We start from the raw sequence: 25,051 nt of genomic DNA, 5'->3' as shown, positions 1-25,051 counted from the left end.
CTCCATTTCCTCATCTTTAGAAATGGGGATGATAATAATAGCACCTATCTCCCAAGGTAGTTGTGAAGATCAAATAAGAGAACATTGATAAAATGCTTTGAAATGCTACCTTTACTACTGCTTGCACAAAAGACTCAGTGAAACTATTACATCTTAGAAAAGCCTCCAGATTAATCTCTATCTCAATTTCATCTTCATGATGCAGAATGATCTATCTCCTGACAAGTTAGAGCTTAGAGCCTGAGTTTTTAAAACATATCTATGGGCAAAGCTTGAGGTTTAGTCAGCTAAGTTGTCTCAAATCTCACTCTGACTGGCAGTCATTAAGCATATGCTGTGCACCTACTGTGTAGGATCCTGAGAATAGTCAGTCCCTGCCTAATAAACACCTATAATCCACTTCTCCCATGCTACCCCTGCTCATTTGAAAATCAAACAGTGTTATAGTACTCTGGTCACATGACAGTCATGTTTATTTGGAGTTGATGATGTTGTGGGCATGACCAAAGAATTGTCAAACACAGTTCCAACCTTGTGGGATCCTACAATCATAGACTTTGAGGGTTATGTAATTTCTTCAATGTGGATATGCCCTTGAATGACACAGATTGCAGCCCATTCCATGCACTTCTTATCCACATGCTCCTCTAAATCCTTGACATTGTGTGACTACCAATGAAGCACATGGACTGTCTATTCTTTGTCCCTGGCTTACCTGCTTTTCTTATCATACTGATCATACTTTGTTGACATACTTTATGAAACTTCTAGGAAATTCCTCATTTGTAATGTGTTAGCTCATGCCCACAATATGCCTCTCCATTGTTCTTTAGGTAATGCTTAGCTTCAGTTCTTTGGAGACTGTGGTATTCCATCATGCATCATCAGAACACTCATGTTAACAACATTTGTTTCAGAGAAGAGCTTGGAATCATTAGATTACTGCCCACTTTCTCAAAGGTGATCCAGCCTTGTAATCCTCCTTCTGCTCAATTCTGGACTCAGCTTGTTGTCCTTTTGCAGGTTTTGTCCCAGATATATGAACTCAAAGAAGAGAACTCTGTAGATTGTCTGTCCAGCTAAACATCATATTCTGCACAATAGATATTCTTTAATCATTTGCTTTTTCTTGTATGGATAGTGGATGGGTAGGCCTAATTCTTTTATGGAATTATGCTTCTAATTATGCTCTGCTATGTTCCAGGGCTTGCTGTGATTAGCACCATACCACTGAAAACAGGAATACGTCATTTATCTCTCTCTTACTTGGACTAAGTGATGGTCACCCTCCATGTGGGTGGCAAACCCCCCTTTTGAGAGCTTATGTTTCTCTGTTGTTTTCCTTGTTTGATATTAATATCAGAGTGACATTGAACAAATGTTATATCTGTTGTTCTTTTTCAAGAATCTTAGATGATTCTGACTTATGAATGAGATGCCTTGTTGAACGAAAGTTTTAAGGGAACATTTCCCTCTGCTGAATCAAATGTTTAAAATTTTTTTTGTTTTTGAATTTAACAAATATGAGACTTAACAAATATCACAGAAAGAGAACGTTTCTAAATTGGAATAGAAAAAGAGAGGATTATTATGAAACTGTGACTTTTTTTACAACTTTTTAAAAATACTAAATTCAATGCTATTTCAAAGCTGTCATGCTTCTCTGCTTCCGTCTGAATTTCCTTCTGTTTTCTTTTGTACATTTAAAAGTATGTTAATGACTGTCTTTGCTTTCTTTTATTCCTTGTGTTTTTAAAATAATCAGAAATAAGCACAGTAGGATCTTGTAATCTCTACAATTTCTAGTTAGTTGTCTGACCATAAAAATGTCTGTTAGAGTATAATATTTGTGAAAGCTTGTCATTTCCTTCTCATATCATGGTCAAGGATATTTTTGATGCATATGTAAACTATCCTCATAACATTGAGGAGAGGTAGGAAATTCAGAATGTAAGTCAATAGTTAATTGATATTCTCATACAAAACAGACACATTAAAGAAATACCTCCTCTTTAAATCACATTGGGCATTTTGTTGCAGTCCCCTTTTTTTCTACAAAAAAAAATATAAAACCAGACTTTGAAAATTTTGTAAAGGGGTATCTGGGAAATTAGGGACAGAGCTGATGTAACAGCTGTTAAGAAAAAGAATCAGAAAGGGTAATGATTTAATTTATGCTTTTATTGTTGTTGTTCAGTTGTTCCAGACTCTTTATGACCCCATTCGAGGTTTTCTTGGCAAAGATATTGTAATAGGTTACCATTTTCTGCTCTAGCTCATTTTACAGATGAGGAAACTGAGGCAAACAGGGTTAAATGACTTGCTCAAGATCAAATAGCTAGTTTAAGTGTCTGAGGCTGGATTTGAACTCAGCATGATGAATCTTCCTGGCTTGAGTCAGCCACTTTATGCACTTTGTCATCCATATATCTGTTAGAGGAGTGATAAATAAGCAGTGGGGATAATAATATCTGTCCTTTCTACCTCAGGGTTATAGCAAGGATCAAATGTGATAATGAGGCAGCCTGAAAGAGTAGAATCAACACTGGTTTTGGAGTCAGAAGACTAGGTTCAAGCCTAGTTCTGCTGTGTAATCTCAGGTGTCACTTAACCTCATTAATTGATTCATAGGGTATAGTAAATCATTGAAGTATGGAAGCACTAGCTTTAGAGGTCAAATCCTTTGGTTCAAATCCCAGCTCTGCCATTCACTGGTTGTGTGAACTTAGGCTAGTGACAGCACCTCTTGAGGTTTGTTTCCTTATCTTTAAAAGGGGGAGGTTGAATTAGATGATCTCTGAGGTCCCTTCTGGCTTGAACTCTACTGCTTATTTGACAAACACTTATGAAGCACCTACTGTGTGCAATGCAATGTGCTAGATGCTGAGGCTACACAGTCCCTGCTTCCAAAGAGTGAGGGAAGCTGGAAATAACTATGATATAGAAGCAGATTGGTTTTTGAGAAATTTGAGGACAGAAAGATTACTGCACCTTAAGGAAAGGCTACCGATTGATGCCATGGGGCAATGGGAAAGAGTAGGACAAAACCAGTGAATTCCTATTTTACTGCAATGAACAATGAAGGGGAGAGAGTATGAGAGAAAGCTGGAAGAGTCAGCTGAGGATTCTGGTATCATGAGTAGAAAGATAGAAGGTAGGGGAGGGGCAGGTTTGGGGAGGTTAATGAGTTTGATTTGTATGGATTAAGAAACTCATCCCAGGTTGATGTATGACAAGAGCCCAGAAGCTGAACAAGAATTGGAAATGCTTAGAAAACCATAAAACTCAATTAAAAAAAAAAGAGCTTGAAGGAAAATGAAGAGAGGATTATCAGAGGATTATCACATTACCAAAGGATTATCAGTGGATACAATGCTGTATCTGGAGTCAGGAAGACCAAAGTTTAAATTTGGACTTAGAAATTTACTATGTGATCCTGGGCAAGTCACTTCACCTCTGCCTCAGTTTCCTCAACTGTAAAATGGGGATAATTATAGTAACTACCTCCCAGGGTTGCTGTGAGGATCGAATAAGAAAGCACTTAGTACAGTGCTTAGCACCATGGAGAATTTATTAAAGGATGTTGTTGTTGAGTTGTTTTTCAGTCATGTCTAACTCTCCATGTTCCCGTTTGGGGTTTTCTTGGCAAAGATACTGGAGTGGTTTGCCATTTCCTTTTCCAGCTCATTTTACAGATAAGGAAACTGAGGCAAACAGTTAAGTGATTTGCCATGTGTCTGAGGCCCCATTTGTACTCAGGAACATGAGTCTTCCTGACACCAGGCCTGGAGCTCTATTCACTGTGCCACCTAGCTGCCCTATTTAAATGTTAATTATTCTTATTATTATTCATGTTTTGATGACCTCTGACATTCCTTCCAAACTCTGAGTTTCTGTGCTTCTAGGAAACTTCTTTAAGGTACCAGTCTAGGAAATCAAGACCAGGAAAAGGCTCTTAAGGCAGTTATTTCTGTCTAGGACCTGTCTTGTCAGATCCTGAAATAGATTTCCTTTGCTCAGTGGAACTTTATACCTAGCCCTTCTCTTTTGCAGAAAAGTTCAGGTCGTCCTCATGCTGCTCTGCTCTAGTACTCAAACAAAAATATCTTAGAACAATAGTAATAGCATTCAGAATTTTATAGTTTATAAAGATCTTTCATATACATTCCTTTTATTTGATCTCCACACCATTGTGAAGCAGGAAGAATATGTTTACTCCCATTTTACAGGTGAGCAAACTGAGATTCATGGAGATTAAATGACTTGCCCAAAGTCACACAACTTATAAGTGTCAGGACTAGAATTCAGGACTTCTGACACCTATGCCAATATTTTTCCCAGAGCTGCTTCATTTTGGGGGCCTTTTATAAGTAAGAGTTCAATTTAAGTATATCACTGGAGCAATATGAGTGGAAACAGGTAGGAGTGGTCATATGGGTAGATTGCTTCATTAGTAATTACTAAATGTGAAAAGACTTAAAGGAAGGTTTCAAGCATGTTGGTTGAAAATCCCTTGTGGAGCATTGATGCAAGAACATGGAGAAGAAATACAAAGAATGAGAGGGCACAGCTGGGTTGTAATGTGTACCAATGGAAGCATTCCCTACAGCAGTAAGATCACAGACCCACTGAAACTAAGTAAATGCATTTTATATTGGGTCACTCATGAATGCACCTCTTTTCCAAACTAATAAGCATAGTGCTTTTAAGGCTCTCTCACTATTCCTATAGCATATGCTCTAGAGATGCTCTCCCAACCTTCAGTTACACTGTCAAGTCAAATTCCCAGAGGGTGGCTGCTCCATCTGTCCTCAGGGATCTAGAGGTACTTTTGAGGGCATTCTCTAATGCTATATATATAGCTCATGAGTCCCCACCTATGTGGTTACTCATTGATAACAATTAGTCAGCCAGACTTAATTAGCTTTTGGAAAGGGATATTTACTGGTTGGTTGTTGGCCTTTGTTCTCAAAGATGACCAAAAGAACATCACTATGTTAGAGTCAAGTTATAGTGTGTCTGACTGACCAGATGAGCTTGGAAAGCTCTACCACAGGTGGGGCACAAATAGGCCATGGGAACATTTGGGATGAATTCTCTAAATCTGCATATCTCATGTTTCTTTCAAGCTACTTCAGTTTTATTGGAGCACCTGTGTTTTCTTGGTGTTGTTAGGCCAAAATTTGCACAAGCAGCAGAGAATCGATCCATACGTTGTTGCATGTCAGCTGCACAGTCTTCTGTGAACAAAAAATTATGCACCAACTCTCCCTTTACTATAGTTTTGGATTGCAGCCTTTTCAGGTTAAATAATTTACCATCAGATGCCCTTGGTGCCATATTCATCCTCATTGAAAACATCTGACAAAATTGCTGAAAACATCATGCTAAAAAAGCATGGGAGCAAGCACATATCCTTGTTTTACTCTATTGGTGACTGGGAAAGCGTGAGACAATTATCCATTATCCAGAATTCAGGCAAGCATGCCATCATGAAATTGATGTGCAATACTGATGAACTTCTCCAGGCAACCAAATTTTGACATAATTTTCCATAAGCCCTCACAACTGACAGCATCAAAGGCCTTGGTCAAATTGATGAACATTGTTCACAAACCTCTGTTCTGCTCCTGGCATTTCTTCTGGAATTGTCAGGCAGCAAACACCATATTGATCATTCCTCAGCCCTTTCTGAAGCCACACTGGCTCTCAGGTAGATGACCACACTGGCTCTCAGGTAGATGACCATTTTCCAGGTAAAGGATCAGCATATACATATATATTTTGCTTTTGGGTGAGGCAATTGGGGTTAAGTGACTTGCTCAGGGTCACACAGCTAGTAAATGCCAAGTGTCTGAGTCTCCTGACTCTAAGGCTAGCGCTCTATCTACTGGGCCGCCTAGCTGCCCCAGGATCAGCCTATTAAGGAGGACTCTGGCAAGAATCTTTCCAGCAATGACTAAGACAGAGACCTGCTGGTGCTACCCCCCATATTGTTACAGGACAATCTATTTCCTTTACTTGTATAGAAATGGACAATGGAGGCATCCTTGAACTTCTGGGAGATAACCTCCTCTTGCTATGTAAGGTGGAAAATTTCGGTCAGCTTTTGTATGAGTAATGGGGTCCCCCACCTTGTAAATCTCAGCTGGAGTAGAATCAGCACCAGGTGCTTAGCCACAGGCGAGGAGCCTAATGGCATTCAAAACTTCTTCAGTTGGAAATTTGGCTAGGGAGGGATTTACTTCAACACTGATTGATGATGGTCTGTTGAGAACACTATGGAAGTGTTCAGCCCATCTCTCCAGGATCATGTCCTTATCACTAATCAATGTGGCTCCATCAGTGCTTGATAGTTGAGATGCATCATAGGTCTTTGGCCCATAAATAGCCTTCAGGGCATCATAAAAGCACTTTGGATTGTTACTATCTGTTTAAAACTGAATTTCATCTCCCTTCTTACTGAACCAAGAATCCTGCATCTCTCTAAGCTTTGCTTGTATTTTACTTTTGTTGGAGTTAAATGCTGCCTTCTTAGAGATGGATGAACCATCCTGCTGGTAATCTCTGTGGAGTTCTCATTTTTCATTTAGAAGCTTCTGAATTTCCCCAACATTTTCATCAAAACAGTTTTGATGTTTGCGAGTGTTCTGACCCAGATGAGTAAACACAATGCTATACACCAAATCTCTGAAAGCTACCCACTCCTTTTCTACTCTACTGTTGCCAACTGTGTGTTGGCTCAACTTTCTCTCCAAGTTAGCTATGAACTGTTCCAGCTCAGAGAAGCACTCTATTCTGTTGACCCTGGGCTGCCACTTTTGTTGAATGTGAATACTTAGCTGGGAGAGGATGTCTGTGATCACTCCAGCACTCTGTGCCACACATTGCCTTTGTCACCCTCACATCCTGTCTGTCTCTTCTTACAATAACATGGTCTATTAAATACCAATGTTTACTGCAAGGATGCATCCATGAAGTTTTATTGTATTTAGGTAAATGGAAGACAGTGTTGGTGATGAGAAAGTCATGAGATAAATGAATCTGCTTGTTGTTGTTTCTGATTCCATTCCTCCGAAGGACTCCCTGCCATATCTGGTTGTCTGTGCCTACTCTAGCATTAAAGTCACCCAGGATTATAAGCTTGTCCTCTTTTTGGCGTGATGATGAAGATCTCCAAGTTTTCATAAAAATTTTTCTTTGACTTCACCAGGGTTCGTCATGGTGGGAGCATAAGTACTAGTGATGGTGACGTGCTGCTTTTCTGTAAGTGGCCATCATATTGCCATGAGGCTGTTGTTCACTCCTTTTGGTAGTCAGACAAGCTTGTTGGCTAGATTAGTTTTGATTGTAAAATTGACGCCAGCTTCATGGTGTTCCCCTTCACTGAAAAATGAGTATCCAGCTTTGACTTCAGTAAGCTGGCCTTCATTTGCCAACCTTGTTGCAATTGGGGCTGTTATTTGGATGCGATACCTGCTGAGTGCTCTTTGCAACAAGAGCTGTTCATTTTTTCAGGTCTACTGGATTTTGTGTTGTCCATAATTGTGCGTACATTCCAGGTATAGATGGTGAGTGGAATCATCTTTGCAGAACTTTCTGTGCATTTTTTTGTTTTGACTGCAGGTTGGGTTCCCTGCCTGCCACAGTAAACAGGCCAGGGTTGGGTAAGCAGACACCTTTTCTAGCCCCTTCCTCACACCAAGAGGTGAGCAGCATGGTCCTTAAAAGGTTGCTTAGACACCCAGGGGGCTGCTGAATGCCACTGCCACCTCCAATGAGAAGATGATCCTAAGACCTTGGCTGCCTGTGTGCAGGGTTGTAACTACAGCTCCCAGTGTATCCATACCTGCTGCTTCATCACTTGTCTGTCACCACAGGATTTTGAGATAGGTAAAAATAGCAAAATGGTATGGGTGATGTCTTTTGATTCATGCATAAATTAGATTTAAGTAAGGCAGAGTTACATGAACTGGTCAGACTTTCTTTTCTAGAGTCTTTACAGTCCAGTGGTAAGACAGAGTCAAGATGACTGGTGATGGCTCGAGATGCAGTGGATGACCTTGGCATCTTCGATGTCTAACCAAGCTCTGAGCACTCCACAGTGCCTGCTTCAGCTGCCTTCATGGCCATTGGAACAAATTTTTTCATCCACACATTCCACCAGGGGAAGTCTTCACATGCTTGGGGTGGACACCACCCTCCCCTGCCAACTCACTGAAGTGTTTGAGACTCCTCGATTATCTTCAACCTGGTTTAGCTGAAACATCTGTCGAAACAGTTTCCTAGGGTGTGGCCATACTACAGCTTCTTGAAGCCACAGGTGAGAATTAGGTGGATCAGGTGGACCCCAAAGGTGGAAAGCAGCCCTCACAGCGAAGTGTTAATTTTCCCTGAACATACCCTACATCCCACTACACTGCACGATGAGGTATAATAAGAACAGCTGCTACAAAATATCCTCCCCCCCCCAAAGTTTGTGACACACTCTTCTACTAGAACACATGCAGTCCAGAGGAAAGTGAGCTCCAGCTTAAAGAGTACATGTTGCAAAGGAGTAACACAGCTTTCCTACAGTCCTCACAATATTCTCCTCAGGTCCAGCACAGCTTCTCTGTGTAAAGGCTTTTCCTCAGTCCCTGATGGTAACACTGCATCAACTGTTCTGGGGTTAATGCTAGGACTAGGGAGCTAATGGGAAGTCCAAAGTCCACTGCCCTTACAAGATCCTCCTCTGATCAAAGAGGGGAGGGAGAAGCCAGGGTACTCTCCTGTCTTCAAAGTAATTCTTTCTCAGAAGCTTGGCTTTCTTTAGCTTCCCCCACTGACCTGCCAGATGCTTGAAGGCTTAAGTTCCAAATTTGCCTTGTGTTTTATAGATGACCTACTGGATGGGAACAAGTTTCCTCAGCCAATACCAATACACTTCCTGAGCAACATTATACTCTTTTATTCAACAGCTTCTAATGACTTCTAAACTTATCATGAACTTGAATTTAGTCTAAAGCTTGTTATGGATTCCACAGAGATATCTTAGCCTTGATCCAACCTACTTCATTGATTATTCTCACCTGACAAAACTATTAGGGCATAGTTTCTTCTCATTTCAAGTGAGGTGGGAAGAATTGATCTAATGCACCCCCATTCTCACATACCTATTTCCCAACTGTCAACTTTGGTGCCTCTTCTCTGTTCCTTCTTTGATTCTAATACTTCTCTTAAGCTATGACATCATGAAATGTCCTTGGTGACATGTGAGTTAAAATTTAAAACACAAGATTCTGAATTTCCAGGCACTAGCCAAGTTCCCTTGACATAGGGATGGGTTCCAACTTTTCTGGATCCCAGCAATGATTCTGAATAGAAGCCCATTTGAGGAGAGAGAAAATGGAAGGTAGATGAGAGGTGACAGACCACATTGTAAAATAATTCAAATGGTTTACATTTTTAAAATTCCAATTTTGTTAGAATGAATAGTACTTACTTGAGGTGTTCTCATAAGATAATTCTTTTTGAATTCATCAAAGGACATATCTGAAAATTGGTTCAGTCCCACTGAAAGGAAGTAAAAAAAATTCAATAAACAAATAGCAGAGAAGTAACAATAAAATGCTTTATTCACACGATCTTTGCTTATTTCTCTCACAATTTTTAGTCTTTTTCTGAACTTTTGAATCCTTTCAATTTTTTGTGTTACTCCTGTACTGAAGTCTTTTAATTTGCATAAGAGTAACCTGGATTTACATAAAAGTAACTTGATTGCAGGTCTTGTGAGCATCTAGTTGACATCTCTTCCTCCCCACTTTCCAAGCCATAGTGACTCAGGCATATGGCTACTGGTACTCCTTTGGGCTCGCAGTTACTATAGCCTGAGCTTCAAGAGAATCTTGGCCCTCATCCTAGGGAACTCATTCCAACAGTCTGGACAAGAAGACTTGCACTGACTGTTACAAATGACCAAATAGGGTAAAGGGTTTTGGGGACATGTGGGGGCAAATCTGGAATTTGAGCAGAGTAGGAGGCCCTTTTCTGTTCCAGTCCCAGATGTCCCAACACAATTTTACTAAAACTCCTCTAGGCTAACCGCACTGGGATCCTGTATCTGGCTATCAGATCACCCAGGTCCCCCCTTTTTGCACATCACTCTTCCAATATTTCAACAATGAATTTAACTAAAAAAATCATTGCAAAATACTCCCTCTCCCCCACCTAATACCAAATATTTGGGGTCAGGTCTAGGCCAGTCCAGTGATTTAGGTTTGAGATTAGAATGCAATAATATATTTGTGGACCATAAAATAATAGTAAAAAAAAAGCTTTAATAGATTAAATAAAATTTAAAAGGATACAATTCTTAATTAAATTCAAATTAAATGCCCCACTTCCACATTCACCACAGCAATTAGTAATACTTAGAAAGGTATCGCTGCAGGGCAATGGGAATTTTGCTATAAACCCCAAGGCACTAGTTCCCCATAGGCTGGGTCTTTTATGGTTCTGGGGCCAGCAAAGACAAACCAATAATTCAAAAGCTGCCTGGCCAACTAAATCTCAAGAACCACCACTCTGCCCTCTTAGAGAGAAATCAGTCTAGTTTATACATAGCAATATATACATTGTTTCTCCGTGTAGTAGGAACTACATTAGTAGTAGAATAGTTCCTATTGCAAGGAGAAATAGTGTATATGAATATAAAGAGATACTACATATAGATACAGTCAATGCAAGAGAGTTGTTACAGTATTATTTTATACAAACTGATGTTCTCTCAAGCTCCTAGTTCATTGACTCCCATGATCTATACTTTCATTCCTTCTCAGCCACATATGGTTATGATCATACATACACTTGATTTCACTGTCACCCTTTTATGTGTTCATCTTCCATTACCCAGAATTCTGAATTTCCTCTCCTTTGACCACAAGCTTCTAACATAACTTTCCTTCTACTTCATTCCTCCTAAACCTATTTTTATTCTCCATCCCAATCTTTGTTCTTTCAAGTTTTACTTGTTTTGGCTTCACTTCCATCCTTTTGCAGTCTTGACCATAGAACTAGTCAGTCAATGAACATTTATTAAGCACATTACTATGTGCCAGGCACTGTGCTAAGAAATGGGGACACAAAGGGCTGGTCAACTATGCACTGCCCCTCTGTCTTGACTCCCTTGTTCTTTTCTCCTATAATTTCTCATGCTTTGCCAAGTCTCTTCCCTGGGTTTTTGCCATCACTTGCTTTCTCTTTATCATATGCTGCTGAGCACTATTGGAAGAAGTCATACAGCTCTGTGCTGACTGGATCCACTGCAAGTATGTGTTATCTAAACTTGACCGGATCCTCACTGCTGCTGGGTAAATCTTGTTCTTCTTTGATTGACCCAGTAACATTCTCTAGAGGTCATTAGAAATCTTCACCTCTTAGCTCACCTATCACACTCTCTCCAATGCCTTTCAGCACAGGACCTCCTGTCCACAATTAATTGAGAAAACAAATGCCTTTGATAAGGAGTTCCCTCTTCTTCCCTATTCTATATCTCAAACCTCTCTATGTCATCCACCATTCTTCCTTTGCTCCAGTCTCTAAGGAAGAGATGACTTTTCTCTTTGCTAAGGTCAAACCCTCTAATTGTGCTTCTGATGCCCTTTCTCTCCTCCTCAATCCCTCCTTACCTACTGGCTCTTTCCCTGTAGTCTAGAGGCACACTGAGGTCTCCCCATAGGTACATAACCTGCACTGGACTAGCCACTCTCTCAGTCTATAGATAGATCCACATCAGTCTGTCATCTCACAGCCCAGATCCCAGAAAATGCTGCCCATACTTGCTGCCTCCACGTCTTAACCTTTCATCCCCTTCTTTTAAGTTGCCTTGAGGAGCCATCATTGGGAATTTGTTCTGCCCAAGGCTATCTCTGATCTCCATGACTTAATCGAATTGCTTTTTCCCCTTTCTCATCATTCTGGATCTCTTGGCAGTTTTTGATTTTGTTGACCACTCCCTTCTCATCTCTTCACTTAGCTTTCCTGATATTGCTCTCCCATGATTCTCCTTTTCAGTCTTTGCTGGATTCACCACCCATGCCCTACTTCCTTGACTCTGGGTTTCCCACAAGGCTTTGTATGGATCCTCTCATCAGTTTCTCTCAGCTCAGTCATCATTTCTATCTAGATTATTCCCTTATCTTTATGTGCAGTACTAGTCTCTCTTGAGCTCTGATTCTCTATCATTAATTCCATGATGGACATTTTTATCCACCTGATTGTCTCTCTGTAACTAAAAATGTCTGGATTGGAATTCATTGTCTTCCTCACCTAAATGTGACCCTCCTCCAAATTTCTCTCTATATAACCAGTTTTCTATCCTCAGAATCACCCTTGACTCTTTACTCTCCCTTCTATCCAATCAGTCACCAAGTTTTGTCAATGAACTATAATAGCTAACATTTATATAGTGCTTACTATGTGCCAGGCACTTTCCTGAGTGCTTTTTAATTATTAAGTGATTATTATTATTATCTCATTTGATCCTCACAACAACCCTGGGAGGTAGGTGTGACTCTTATCCCTACTTTAAAGATGAGGAAACTGAGGTTAAGGAACTTGCTCAGGGTCACATTGCTAGTAAGTCTCTGAGAACAGATCTGAACTAAGCTCTTCCTGCTTCCAGGCCCAGTGCTCTATCCACTGCACCAACTAGCTGTCAATTTTATCTCTACAACATTTCTCACATTTGTTTCCTTTCTACCTCCAGGGTCCTCATCACCTCTTTCTTGGGTTTTTCAAATAGCCTGCTAATTGTATTTTTGGCTTCTGGTTTTTTCCTGTTCAGGCCAACTTCCACATGGATGCCAAAATAATCTTCCTAAAGCACAGGTCTGGCCATGTCACTCACTTGCTCAGGACTTTTCAGTGGCATCCTATTATTTCTAGGATGAAAGACAAGCTCCTCACTTTGGCATCTCAGGCCCTTCATTCCTACCACCAGACAAATTGGCCTACTTCTGTTTTCTGAGCTCAGCATTCCATCTCTTCCCTCTCTACCCTTTCATAGGTTATTACTCATACCTGAAATTCACTCAGTCCTTTCTTAGAATTTTTAGCTTGCTCCAAGACCCAAATCAAATTAGTTCCTCCAGAAGCCTTTGTTGTTCCCCTTGGTTGTTAATAAATATATTATATACCACCACTAGAATGTAAGCTTGAAAACAGGGGCTGTTTTTCCATTTATGTCTTTGTATCACCAGCACTGAGTACAATGCCCAGTATATAATATGCACTTATTATATCTGCTGACCCCCTACCTACCTCACCTCCTAACCTATGGCCTATTGGGTGCCATGTACAGCAACTGCCCCCAAGCCAGCATCCCTCTTGCCTCCAAGGAGCCTCTCACGGTGATACCTTCTTTTAGGGCTTATCTGTCTTCCATTCATGCACTCTGTGGGATAGGCCAGTCCCTATCTTGGAGGCATCAAACCACTTACCTGGTTCACCTAACTCTGCAAATCTCTGAAAAGTGAATTTGCTTCATGCATAAAAATTCCTAGTTATATCTCAGTTTCATATCATGGTAACACATTGTCATTTCACATACCCCCCCACCTCTCCACCCTCCCCCACATTGTGTCTAGCACATAGTAGGTACTTAATAAAATACTTGTTGATTGATTGGTTGATGATTCATATAAATGCACAAAAAACCATTTCCTGGTTAATTAATATCCTTTGGCTTATACTCTACTGCTATTTTCTAACATTTTACCACCCCCAGATCCCAGAGAAGTATTAAGAATAATTTTACTGTAATACTTTTGTATGAGTGGTTCCCAGCATTGTGTTTATCAATTATTCTCTTATTTTCCAGAAAATTGTGTAATCTGTGATGATACTCCGACATATATTTCTTGTTGTGCTTAAAAAAAAGAAAAATCAGCATAAGAAACATATTAAGAAAGCAGCAATAGGTTAACAAAACAAAGGCTTTATTTTTTTGTAGGATAAAAAGGGAAGACCTTTCCTACTAATTTATTTTGTTGGACTAGCAAACAGGCCATCTCGAGGCTGTTTTTTTTTAAATGAATGTGCAATGCTTTAAATAGAGATGTTTGTATAGGAATATGGGGGATAAGTCGAGAGTCTTGCTCTAAATGCAAAATAAGTGAAAATTAAGATTTTTTTTTCCACTTTGAAACACCTTTTCATTTGCTTATGGGCACTAACTGGCAGGCCTGGCAGGTAGAATATTTTATTCAGAGCAAACAAGTAATAAGCCCAAAAGACCTTAATAAACATGTTAAATTTTCATTTCTTCTGTAGATGCCAGCTATTGCTAAGTAGTGCCTTGTTCCCTATGATAAATGTCCAGATGGTTGATCAGAAAAGCCTGGTCAACTTCAGTGTGGTAAAAGGATAAGAATACTATTTGGGACTTTTGATTATGTCACCCCACCTGCAGTTCACATGGGACTTTGATCACAAATCTGAGACTCTGATAACATTTGAACTGCAATAGAGTTGAGGGTACACTTGGTTGGGGAGTGACTTATTCATAGCTCTTTGAAGATGAGTATTTAATTCTCAACACTGATGGATTTTATTAATCAATTTGATTTGATTGCTAGAGCCAGGCTACTATGGATTTGGCCAAACAGACCTGCAACAGTTCATTTCAAGTCAACTAGATCAACAGTGGATCAAAAAATGATCTTAAAAAAATAAAGCAAAATGAAATGTGCTGTGTACAAAGTAACAGTAATATTGTACGATGATGAGCTGTGAATGATTTTAGCTATTCTCAGTAATATAATGATGCAAGACAGCCCTGAAGGACATAATGAAAAATGTTATCCATCACCAAAGAACTGATAGTATCTGAGTACAGAATGAAGCATACTTTTTTTACTTTATTTTTCTTGAGATTATTTTTTTTGTTCTATGTTTTCTTTTACAATATGACTAATATGGAATGTGTTTTGTATGACTACACATGTATAACCTATATAGAATTGCTTGTTTTCTCAATGAGGGGAGTGAGAGGGAGGAAGAGAGAGAATTGGAAGCCAAAGTTTTATTTTTTATTTTTTTTTTTTATTTTCTTCCCTTCCCCCCCCTATTTTCCTGCAGAGTAAGACAGATTTCCATACTCAATTGAATGTGTATGTTATTCCCTCCTTAAGCCAAATCCTATGAGAATAAGATTCACTCATTCCCTCTCACCTTCCCTCATTTCTCCTCCACTGTAAGAGCCTTTTTTCTGTTTTTTTTTGTGAGATAATTTACCCCATTCTACCTCTCCCTTTCTTCTTCTCCTAGTATAATCCTCTCTCATCCCTTAATTTTATTCTCCAGATAGGACCCCTCAATCTTCAACTCACCCTGTGCCCTCTATCTATCTATCTATCTATCTATCTATCTATCTATCTATCTACATACATATAATTTTCCCCCTCCAACTACACTAATACTGACAAAGGTCTTATGAGTTATAAATATCATCTTTCCATGTAGGAATGTAAACATTCAACCTTAATAAGTCTCTTATGATTTCTCTTTCCTGTTTACCTCTTCATGGAACTCAAAGTTTTAAAAATGAATGTTAAAAATTGTTTTTGCATGTAATTGGGGAAAAATAAAAGACTAAAAGACTTCTTTCTTAAAAAAATAAAGGCTTTGGGCAGCTAGGTGTCACAGTGAATAGTGCTCTGGCCTTGGAGTCAGGAGGATCTGAGTTCAAATCTAGCCTCAGACACTTAACACTTACTAGCTGTGTGACCTGGGGCAAGTCACTGAACCCCAATTGCCTCACCAAAAAAAAAAAAGCAAAACAAAACAAAGGCTGGCTGAATTTGCAGAAACTAATGATAAATTTAAAACATGTAAAAATGGTTTTATGACTTTTTTCTATTTAAATACACTTTGAAAATTAAAAATAGCCAGAATGTTCATTAGTTCATAATAGAGACTCGCTTAAAGAGAAAGGGTGGCAAGGTTGGTTGTTAACATAATAGAGTGATAATAGTTTGAGCAATCAAAGCAGCAGACCCTAGGTCCATATTCATTACTCTTGGCAATTATAATCATTTGCTTAGTTTTCATTAACTGACATTTTATTTGACAAATATTATTGTAGAAAGACTCTGGTGATAAGTTGGAAAGTCCCTTCTCTTTACATCTGTTACCACAATTGACATCATGTCTTAGCAGGAAACTTGTAAAATTTAAAAAGCTCAAAAAAGAAGAAGTAATCACTGACCTGTTTCATCCATGACTTAAATAGAAACTTCTCTGTGAAGGCAAAAGCACATTTTAGAATCATGTTTGGTCTACATTCAAGTAAACTAGTTAATAAATTAATTTTTATTTTTAAGAGCCAATCACTACTTTAGTTATCTAATAAAGTAAAAACTTTTATGGCACTTTACAAAATGGAAACTTCTAAGAATTAGAATTTCTGATACTCTCTAGTGCAAATTTCCAGGCTAACTCCAGAAGTAGGAGTGCTTGATTTTAGTGCTATGGCTTGCAATGGGGTCAGCTGGAAAGCTGTTATCTATATATTAATTAGGCAGCTAGATGGCTCAGTGGATAGAGAGCTGGGTATGGAATCAGGAAGAACTAAGTTCAAATCTGGCCTCAGACACTTACTACCTGTGTAACCCTGGGCAAGTCATTAACCTCTGTTTGACTTATTCCACTGCAGAAGTGGCAAAACAGTAAGGGAGAGTGGCAAACCGCTCCAGTTTATTTGCCAAGGAAACCCCACGGGCAGTATTGGCATGCTATGGTCCATGGGTCACTGTGTTCATTTAATAGTTTGGGAACAAAGTCTAGAAAAAAGTAGGGTTCCAGATTAAAAGAAGAGCAATGAAGTAACATGAATTAATTGTTAGCTAGATAAAAGGAATTAAGGGGAAAAAACCCAATTCTAACATCGAACCCTCTCTAAGCCTCTAAAATGTGGGACAAGGTTTTTACTGGATGTCACTTAGGAGTAGGGTACAGGTATATAGGTCAGATTTGCCTCTTGGAGAAAATGGCATCTGTTCTCTGGGTTACATTTGCAATTTCAAATTTCTTGACTGCAAAGCCAAACTTCCTTTAGTTAAGATTTATTTTTTTCAGATGCTAAAAGCACTGCAAAACTCTTGGAAATTCTAGCATAGTGTAAAGGAGTACTGGTTGGGAAGCCTGAGGGCTTGGGTTTAAATTGTCTTTGGATAAGTAAGTCACTGATTTATCTTTTCTGGCCTCAAGTTTTTCATCTGTATATGAGGTGTTGGATCCACTAACTTGAGGTCCCTTTGAGTTCTAGACCTCAGATACTATTTTTCTGTCTAGAGGGAGCCAGGACACTTGAGGTCTAGGCCTGCCTGGCTCTGACTGCCACAGAGTGGTTCTGTGACCATGGCCAAGTCCTTTCACCTTTCTTGGCCTCAATTGCCTCCCATTCTGTAAAAGGAAGAGGTGGGAATAAATCTCTAGGTGTTCCTTCCAGCTCCTCAAACCCAAGGGTCTGTGGTTTTAATGTTTGCCTAATTTTGTTGTATTTAATTCATTCGCAAGAGGCTGGCTAATTTTAGAAACAGGGACTCAAATTACAGAGAGTAGAGGTGTCTGCACCGGCTTAGTTTCAGTCCCTAGCCTAGGGTTTCCATAGCTCCCTTACCAAAGCTATTGAACTGCTCAGAGCACTCCTGAGCTCTGTATTTGTAGAATACTTGCTTGGTAATTCATTCGGTGTGCAGCAGGACTTAAGTGATTCACCCATTTTACAGATGACTAGAGAAAATTCCGTTAGCATTAAAAAGAAAACTTCAAACAACCTTAGAATTAAGGGGTCTTAGAAGGGAAAAGATGTGCCTGTCACGGGTCCCGAGGCGATCTCTTTTGCTTACTTCGAGGGTTTTTTTTCCCATGCTAAGTTTCTTGTGTGGTTCAGTTTCATGATCAACTTTCATTTTCCATACTTTTCCCAGAAAGGAACTAGATGTGTGTGTGTGTGTGTGTGTGTGTGTGTGTGTGTGTGTGTGTGTGCGCGTGTGTGTTGGAATGTTTAGGTGTGGTATGTGTTATGGGTGTGGGATCATTGGAGATTGTGCCCCTAGAGCATCTGGGACCCTACTTGGGGGGACCGTGAAGTTTTCCTCCTTCCTTGGCCCTTTGACCCCGCTCCATCCGCCCGGGCTCTGTTTAGCTGCCGCTCCTGCGATAAGAAGTTAAGGTGGAGTAGCCGGGAAGCGGACTTTGGTTTCCAAGAATTTTCCATCCCATCTGCCTTACCTTCTGCAGATACAGTGGGTAAACTGGAAACTCTGGGGGCTAGAAAGAAAGCCCCGGCCGCGAGGAGCAGCAGCAGCACACAACGCATCTTGACAGATACTGGGGCCCCGGAAACTTGGGCACTGTCCTAGCCTGTGCCCTGGCAATGGCGACGAAGCGGCAGCGGCTGCTTGTGCTGCTCGGGCTGCTTGGGCAGCTGCTTTAAATGTCTGGGGCAGCAAGCTGCTGGGAGGAGGGGCAACTGACTGGTGCCGAGCCTCTGAGGATTTCACAACTCCACGTTTAGTGGGTCCTGAAGGCCAGCCTCTCTTGCAGTGATTTCTGGGTGAATGAGGAAATAGCAGCAGATGAAAGCTGTCCTGGCAGGTGCAGGTCCTGACTGGGAGGAAGCATTTACCCTCAGGCTACTTTCTCTTAGCCCCCAAGTTGGGAATGCAATGAATGGCTCTGTAGGATGAATGAATGCAAGAAGATGTATTAAGCCTTTACTATGTGCAAAGCACTGTGTCCTTGGATTTGGGTTGATGGGAAAAGCAAAGGCCAAGTTCTGAAATTGAGTGGAACAGAAGGCACGTAATTAGCGTCAGGCTGTGGCACTATACACCGCACAGGCTGTCCCAAAAGCCATATTGAAATTTTAAGCTACTAAAGCTTAGAAGTTAAATAGCTAAAAACTGCATGCACTGAGATTTTTGGGACACAAGGAGCTACTAAAGCCTCAATCTTTTGGGCCCAGAGGTACTAAAGCTTTAAGGTACTAATAGCTTAAAATGGCAATAAGACTTTTGGGACACAAAAACTCGAGTGACTTAGAATTGCACTAAGGCTTTTGGGATAGCCTTTTCTCTCCCACTGTGTCCTAGAATGAGAGCCAGACCTTTCTCTGAATTTTCCTTAGCAAAATGAATCATCACTTTGTCTTGGTTCCATTGTACAATTGTTTCTATAATTTCAGGTATGTGACAATGGTGACCTGGAGCCAGCTTATAAAGGAGAGCTGATCATTAAATTTCACCATGAGTATTTCCACCTCCAAAACTGTCCAATGCTACAAGTCAGGGTCTACTTATTGTTTTGTTGATTGTCTACCCTCAAGGACCCTAATCTGTGTAATGCAGTATGCTAGCTAGAGTCTCCTCTTTCTAGGTAGACAGGGTGGGAAGAACAGGGTTAGGTTTGGAGGCAGACATTCCTGCTTTGAGCTCCTACCCTACAATGCAATCCGTGGCTGTGTAAATGTGGACATGTTAAATCTTTCTGAACTCACTTGGGAGGAAAGCATGTTATATAGTTTCCAAAGCTATACGTTCTTATTCTCTCCTTTTAGGTGTTGTCTTCATTTTACTAGGTGGAATGGAGTAGTCCAGCTATCAAGCTGGCAGCAGGATATCTTACTACATTTTTTTTTCATTAAGGAATTTTCCTCTCTTCTGTTTCAAGGAGAGGAAAAAAATCAAGAAAAAGATTTCCTTATGTGAAAGTAAGGGGGTTTATCCTTTTGACTCTAACTTCTTCAAATTAAGAATATTCCTAAATCCTCTCTTGGTACTTATTAACTGTGGGGCCATAAGAAAAAAAATGTATGTATGTATGTATGTATGTATATATATATATATGTATATCTGTATGTATGTGTGTGTGCATGTGTATGTATGTGTATCTATATATATCACACATACATACACATCTCTTAACCTCTCTGTGCCTCAGTTTCCTTATCTGGCAAAATGGGGATATTAATACCTACCTCCCAGAGTTGTTGTGAGGGTCAAAGGAGGGAATGTATATAAAGTGCTATATAAATATCAGGTATTATTAAGGACTTACTTCCAAAAACAAGTAAGAGTTCTACAATTCCTTTGCTGCTGCTTCCATCCTCCTCCCCCAACAGGAGTAGACAGAGAAGCAGCCTGCTGTGTTTTGCATATGTACCAGGGGTCAGAGTACACTAGGAGTCAGCCATGCACAAAGTAGACAGAGTGTGAGGTGACCAGAGAGACATTAATCAGAGAATTGGAATAAGGAAACCCTGAAGGTCTTAGCAAGTAGTCAGGGGGCCAGGAATCTAAGAGTTGAAGGATTAGGCGAACAGTACAATTTAAGCTTCTTACAGACAGGCAGTGCTTTGTTTTTGTCTTTTCATTACGGTTTTGAGAAATATTAATTGGATTGGATTGGATTAGCAAGCAGGAATAGGAGCTAGTATAGAAAATCATTGTATTTGGAGATGAAGACAACCTTTAAGGCCATCTGGTCCAATCTTCTAATTTTACATATAGAGGATATAACTATATAAATCTGATTAACAGCTTGAGATTTTGATTACATCACCCTATGGAAGGTAAGGCCATACTCATTAAAGCCTGATTGATTTTAATGGGAATTTTTTCCACAATAACCTAAGCCAACACATTGTGATTAGGAAATTCCCTTTACCAAAGCCAAGTTGGCACCTTCTCTGCAAATTAGAGGCTTCCAGAGTTGCCTAGAACACTGACTTGCCTGGTATATGAGGCAGAATTCAAATTCAGGTGTTCCTGGTTTCCAGGCCAGGTGTTTATCCATCATGCTATCATTCCCAATGATTTTTTTGTATCATGAAACCCCCTTCTGCAAGAAAAAAAGTGTTGTGAACTCCCAGGGTAATTTAACATGTTACTTATATTATTCTTTATAATTATTTACTGCTTAAGATGCCATTAAGGAATTTTTAGCAGGAACCCTTTGGACTACTGTTAAGAACCCAGAAGGGGTTCTTGAACCGTTAAATGGGAACCATTGTACTCTGCCACACCACCTCTGAGATCAGTCATCCTCTGTGTGGGGCAAATGGATGGACAAGTGCCCAAGGCCAGCTATTCCTCTTGTACAACCTCTGTATATAGAAGAGGATATTGAAGCGTAGAGAGATTCAGTGATTTAAAGAGGGATACACTGGTATCTAGTGGTAGACTTTGAAGTAGAATCTAAAATTTATGACTTTGAAATTGGAGTTTGTTCTACTACATATACCACATGAATCCCTGAAACCATGTTCTGTTTCTGCTTCTGGGCTTTTCTATGGTTCTATGGTACCTGTCCCAAAGGAGCTTGTTCCAACATGTAGGAACAGGTCATTGAAGATGCCTGACCTGGGTGAAGAGTACAGAGATAAGAGGATATGGACTAATTCCATTCTCCAATTCCTTTACCACATATATCACTAACATTCCTTAGACTACTAATAGTATGGGTGAGAACCTAGAACATGCCTAAGAACATGGGAGGCAGTATGGTATATGGACAAAGATATCTGGATTTGGAATCTTGTAATCATGTGTTTGACTCCTAACTCTATCAGTACTCCATACCATAGGTAATGGTGAATAAATCTCTTAAAACTTACAATCAAGTTGATAGACAAGGTCAAATCACATGAAGGTGATTGCCCAGTAATTCCCCTTCTTCTTTTAGAAGGCTGGAGTACAGATCTTTCTAATAGAAAGGCAACCTCAAGGCTGACACTGACCAGAAAATCTCCCCCAGAAAGCTGGAGTTCAGGAACATGTGCTCCTTGGTCATGAAATTTCCCTTTTCACAGCTGTCATTTCCCAGACTGAGTGATTATACCACTACCTATTCAAGGTTGAGATCAAGAAATCTCTTCTCTAAATCTGAGAACATGCAAATTCCATCTACTTTATACGCAAGGCAGCCAGCCATTAGCAGCTACTGAGTGAGAGAAACTCCACCCCATGATTCAGACTTCCTTTTAGTTAAGCTGATTTCTGATCAATCCTCCAAAAAGGGAAAAAAGGATGAAAGGGTCATGACTTTGCAGTTGACCCCCCTTAGCCCTGTAATGTAGGGGTGATTTTACCAACAGCTGTCCAAGCCAGTAAATTCATATCCACTTGGTGAGAAACAAAGTCTCAAACAAAGGCCTACCATCCTATAAAGCTCACCAAGTTGATCAGGAAATAAACCATTACCCCTCTTTTCCCTTCCTCCCTCCCCTATCAACCTTCCATATTAAATAGCGAGGTAGCAACAGAGGAAAGGCCACTGACTCCAGCATTAAAGGATGTGTTCAAATCTTCCCTCTGACAGTTAACTGTGTGACCTTGGTCAAGTTGTTTAACATTCATGGGCCTCAGTCCCTCAGCTAGAACAGGTAGGACCAGATGGCTGTAGATTATCAGAGGTTCTTGAACTTTTTTGGATCCTGGACCCCTTTGGCAGGCAGGTGAAGTCTATAGACCCCTTCTCAGAACAGTGTTTTTAAGTACATAAGATAAAATACATAGGATTACGAAGGAAACCAATTATATTAAAATACTTTTCTTCAAAATATTTTTTTTTGTTTTAGCTAGGCAATGGGGTTAAGTGACTTGCCCAGGGTCACACATCTAGTGTCAAGTGTTTGGTCTGAGGCCGGATTTGAACTTAGGTCCTCCTGACTTCAGGGCCGGTGTTCTATCCACTGCACCACCTACCTGCCCCCAAAATATTTTTTAAAAAACAAGTTTGATTACCCCAGGTTAAGAACTCATGCTATGGTGAGAAAAATTATTATTTTACTTTTATATTAATAACCAGTGATTAAATTGGGATTCAGGCTTTTCTCTTCAATTGGATCTTTGAGGCTTAGCTCTTGTCTCTGAAGGACATGACTGATTTAGATTACTCTTCCCTTAGGGAACTTACTCTTCAATTCTGGTCAGGTCCCCACCCATCTAGGAGACCTAACTTCTATTTAGAATATAAACAGAATCCAGTCTGGGTGACTTCTTATCATGGAGAAAGGAGCCCCTGTCCTTGTACCCCTCCATTAGAGTTTAGGGTGACCTAGCTCCTGAAGGAGAAAACCAACCAGAGGGGGCTGGATGGAGATGAATTTCCCTGTCCAGATTGCTAGAGGTGGCTGACTCTCATGATCAAGGCACTTTCTCAACAGGAAGAGCTGAAGCCCAACTCCTCATTAAATGTCCACCAATCAGGGTCAGTTTTCATCTGTCAGGAGCATTCCTTTTCTAAAAGTATGTAAGGCTTTTAGGGTCTCCATGGGTCATCTTTGGTTACCTAGAGAAACCTTTGACTATCAATTTATTGATTGCTGGCTAGCCAAATTAATCACTTGATTATTAATTACCCAGCAACTCTATCCCTTAAGGTTTTTCATTCATTTCAATGGCCTACTATTGAAAAATCTGAACTCTACCTAGGGAAATGAGACATTTCCAGTTGGAAAAGTGTCCCGCTTTCAAATGATTATTTCCACAAAAGGCTCAAGAATGAAACCAAGGAATGAATCCAAGTGTTAAATCCTAATTGGAGCTGGAAAGGTACTGTTTAATTTTCCAAACACAGGAGAATGCACTGTGTGCAATGGGAAGAGCACTGAATTTGACATTTGAGGTCCTGTATTCAAGTCCTGACTTTTCTACTTGTTAGCTTGGGTGAGTTTAGGCAAGTCAGTCCAACTTTGTGGGATCTGTTTTCTCATCTGTAAAGTAAGGGAGGCTGGAGTAGGCGATCTCTAAGGTATGTTCCAGCTTTACTATGATTCTAAAGTTCTCCTTGGACAATCCTATACTACTTATTCCTTGGAATTAAGGAGGAAGGCTATGGTGTTTTCAGCAGGGAAGCTGCCATTTTGGGGACTGTGTTGATGCCTAGCTAGAGGAGGAAGTATTGACTCCTGAGCAAATTAGGTGGGTGAACTGGAGGGGACGCTGCCCACAAAACTGTTCACTTGCTTGAGCTGACCCAATCCCTTGTCAAACAGATCAGTACCAACCATGTAATTATGACCTCAACCTATAATTAAGGTCAATTCAGGGCTTAGGTGTAGACACTTCCTTTGACAAGCATCTTGTTGCACCATGGTAGAAAGGAAGCTTATCACCAGAGTTAGAAAGTGAAGCAATAAGGTTGTCTTCAGAAGCTTTATGTGGCAAATCTCTACATCCCTGTACAGTAAGGAGCTCTGTAGGTGCTCTGAGTATGAGGACAAGTTAGGCTTGTTTTCTGTGATCTAGGACATTTCTCTCTCTGTCTCTCTGTCTCTGTCTCTGTCTCTCCATCTCTCTATCTCCTTCCTGCCCCCCCTGTATATATATATATATACACACACACACACACACACACACACACACATAAACATAGTTATCCACATATATGTATACATAGTAATTATATACACACAGAAAACAGTTATCCACATATATGAATACATAGTACATACACACATATGTATGTATGTATATGTGTATATATGTATGTGTATACACACACACATACGAACACACACACACACACACACATACACATGCAATGGGTTCAAGTTCAAGTCTCACCTCTGGCCAGAAATGGCTAAGTGATTCGGGGCCAGTCATTCCCACTCTCAACTCTCTAAGCAGATAAGCTGGAGTATGGTTGGAAATCCTACTTGGGACACATCTTCAGTGAAAAATTTCTGAAATAAAATGAGAACATCAGGGCATGAGATGTAAACATTGATTTTTATTCTCTCACCTGGAAATGTTTGCAGTTATTGTTCATCAGTACTGTTGGTGAACACTGGACAATGCTGTTCTTTTGAGGTGACATACAATTTTAAGCACTTGACAAAGGACAGTTTAGCAGGCCATGGTGATATTTTGCTTTCTGAACAGATGTTGCTTTAGAAGAAAGTAAACATTGTAAGGAAATGTATGGATATGGAAATAGTCAACTAGAAAAATCCTATCCTAAATTCTCTAGCCAGTATATAATAATCGGTCTCATGAGTTTG

The 25,051-nt window shown here is 40.1% G+C and overlaps 1 protein-coding gene across 2 annotated transcripts in view; it reads right to left on the bottom strand.

Moving 5' to 3' along the window:
• CTSH (cathepsin H) overlaps nt 1-24,714 on the bottom strand; it is a 53,083-nt gene extending 28,369 nt beyond the window's left edge. The window contains exons 1-4 of one of the 2 annotated variants that reach the window (XM_078151119.1): nt 24,615-24,714; nt 16,250-16,281; nt 13,807-13,909; nt 9,485-9,555 (exon numbers count right to left, since the gene is read on the bottom strand). In XM_078151119.1, coding sequence (XP_078007245.1) covers nt 9,485-9,555; nt 13,807-13,909; nt 16,250-16,258 — 183 coding nt within the window. In that variant the 5' untranslated portion in view covers nt 16,259-16,281; nt 24,615-24,714. Of the gene's footprint in view, nt 1-9,484; nt 9,556-13,806; nt 13,910-16,249; nt 16,282-18,276; nt 18,498-24,614 lie in introns of those variants that run through there. The other variant, XM_020965596.2, reaches the window with a different exon arrangement.
• Between the last annotated feature and the right edge of the window lie 337 nt (nt 24,715-25,051).

Source organism: Phascolarctos cinereus, unplaced genomic scaffold, assembly GCF_003287225.1.
Source record: "Phascolarctos cinereus isolate Bilbo 61053 unplaced genomic scaffold, phaCin_HiC Scaffold_3;HRSCAF=262, whole genome shotgun sequence".
NCBI lineage: Eukaryota > Metazoa > Chordata > Mammalia > Diprotodontia > Phascolarctidae > Phascolarctos > Phascolarctos cinereus.
The sequence above is the reverse complement of the archived record's forward strand: the minus strand, read 5'-3'. Positions and strand labels throughout refer to the sequence as shown.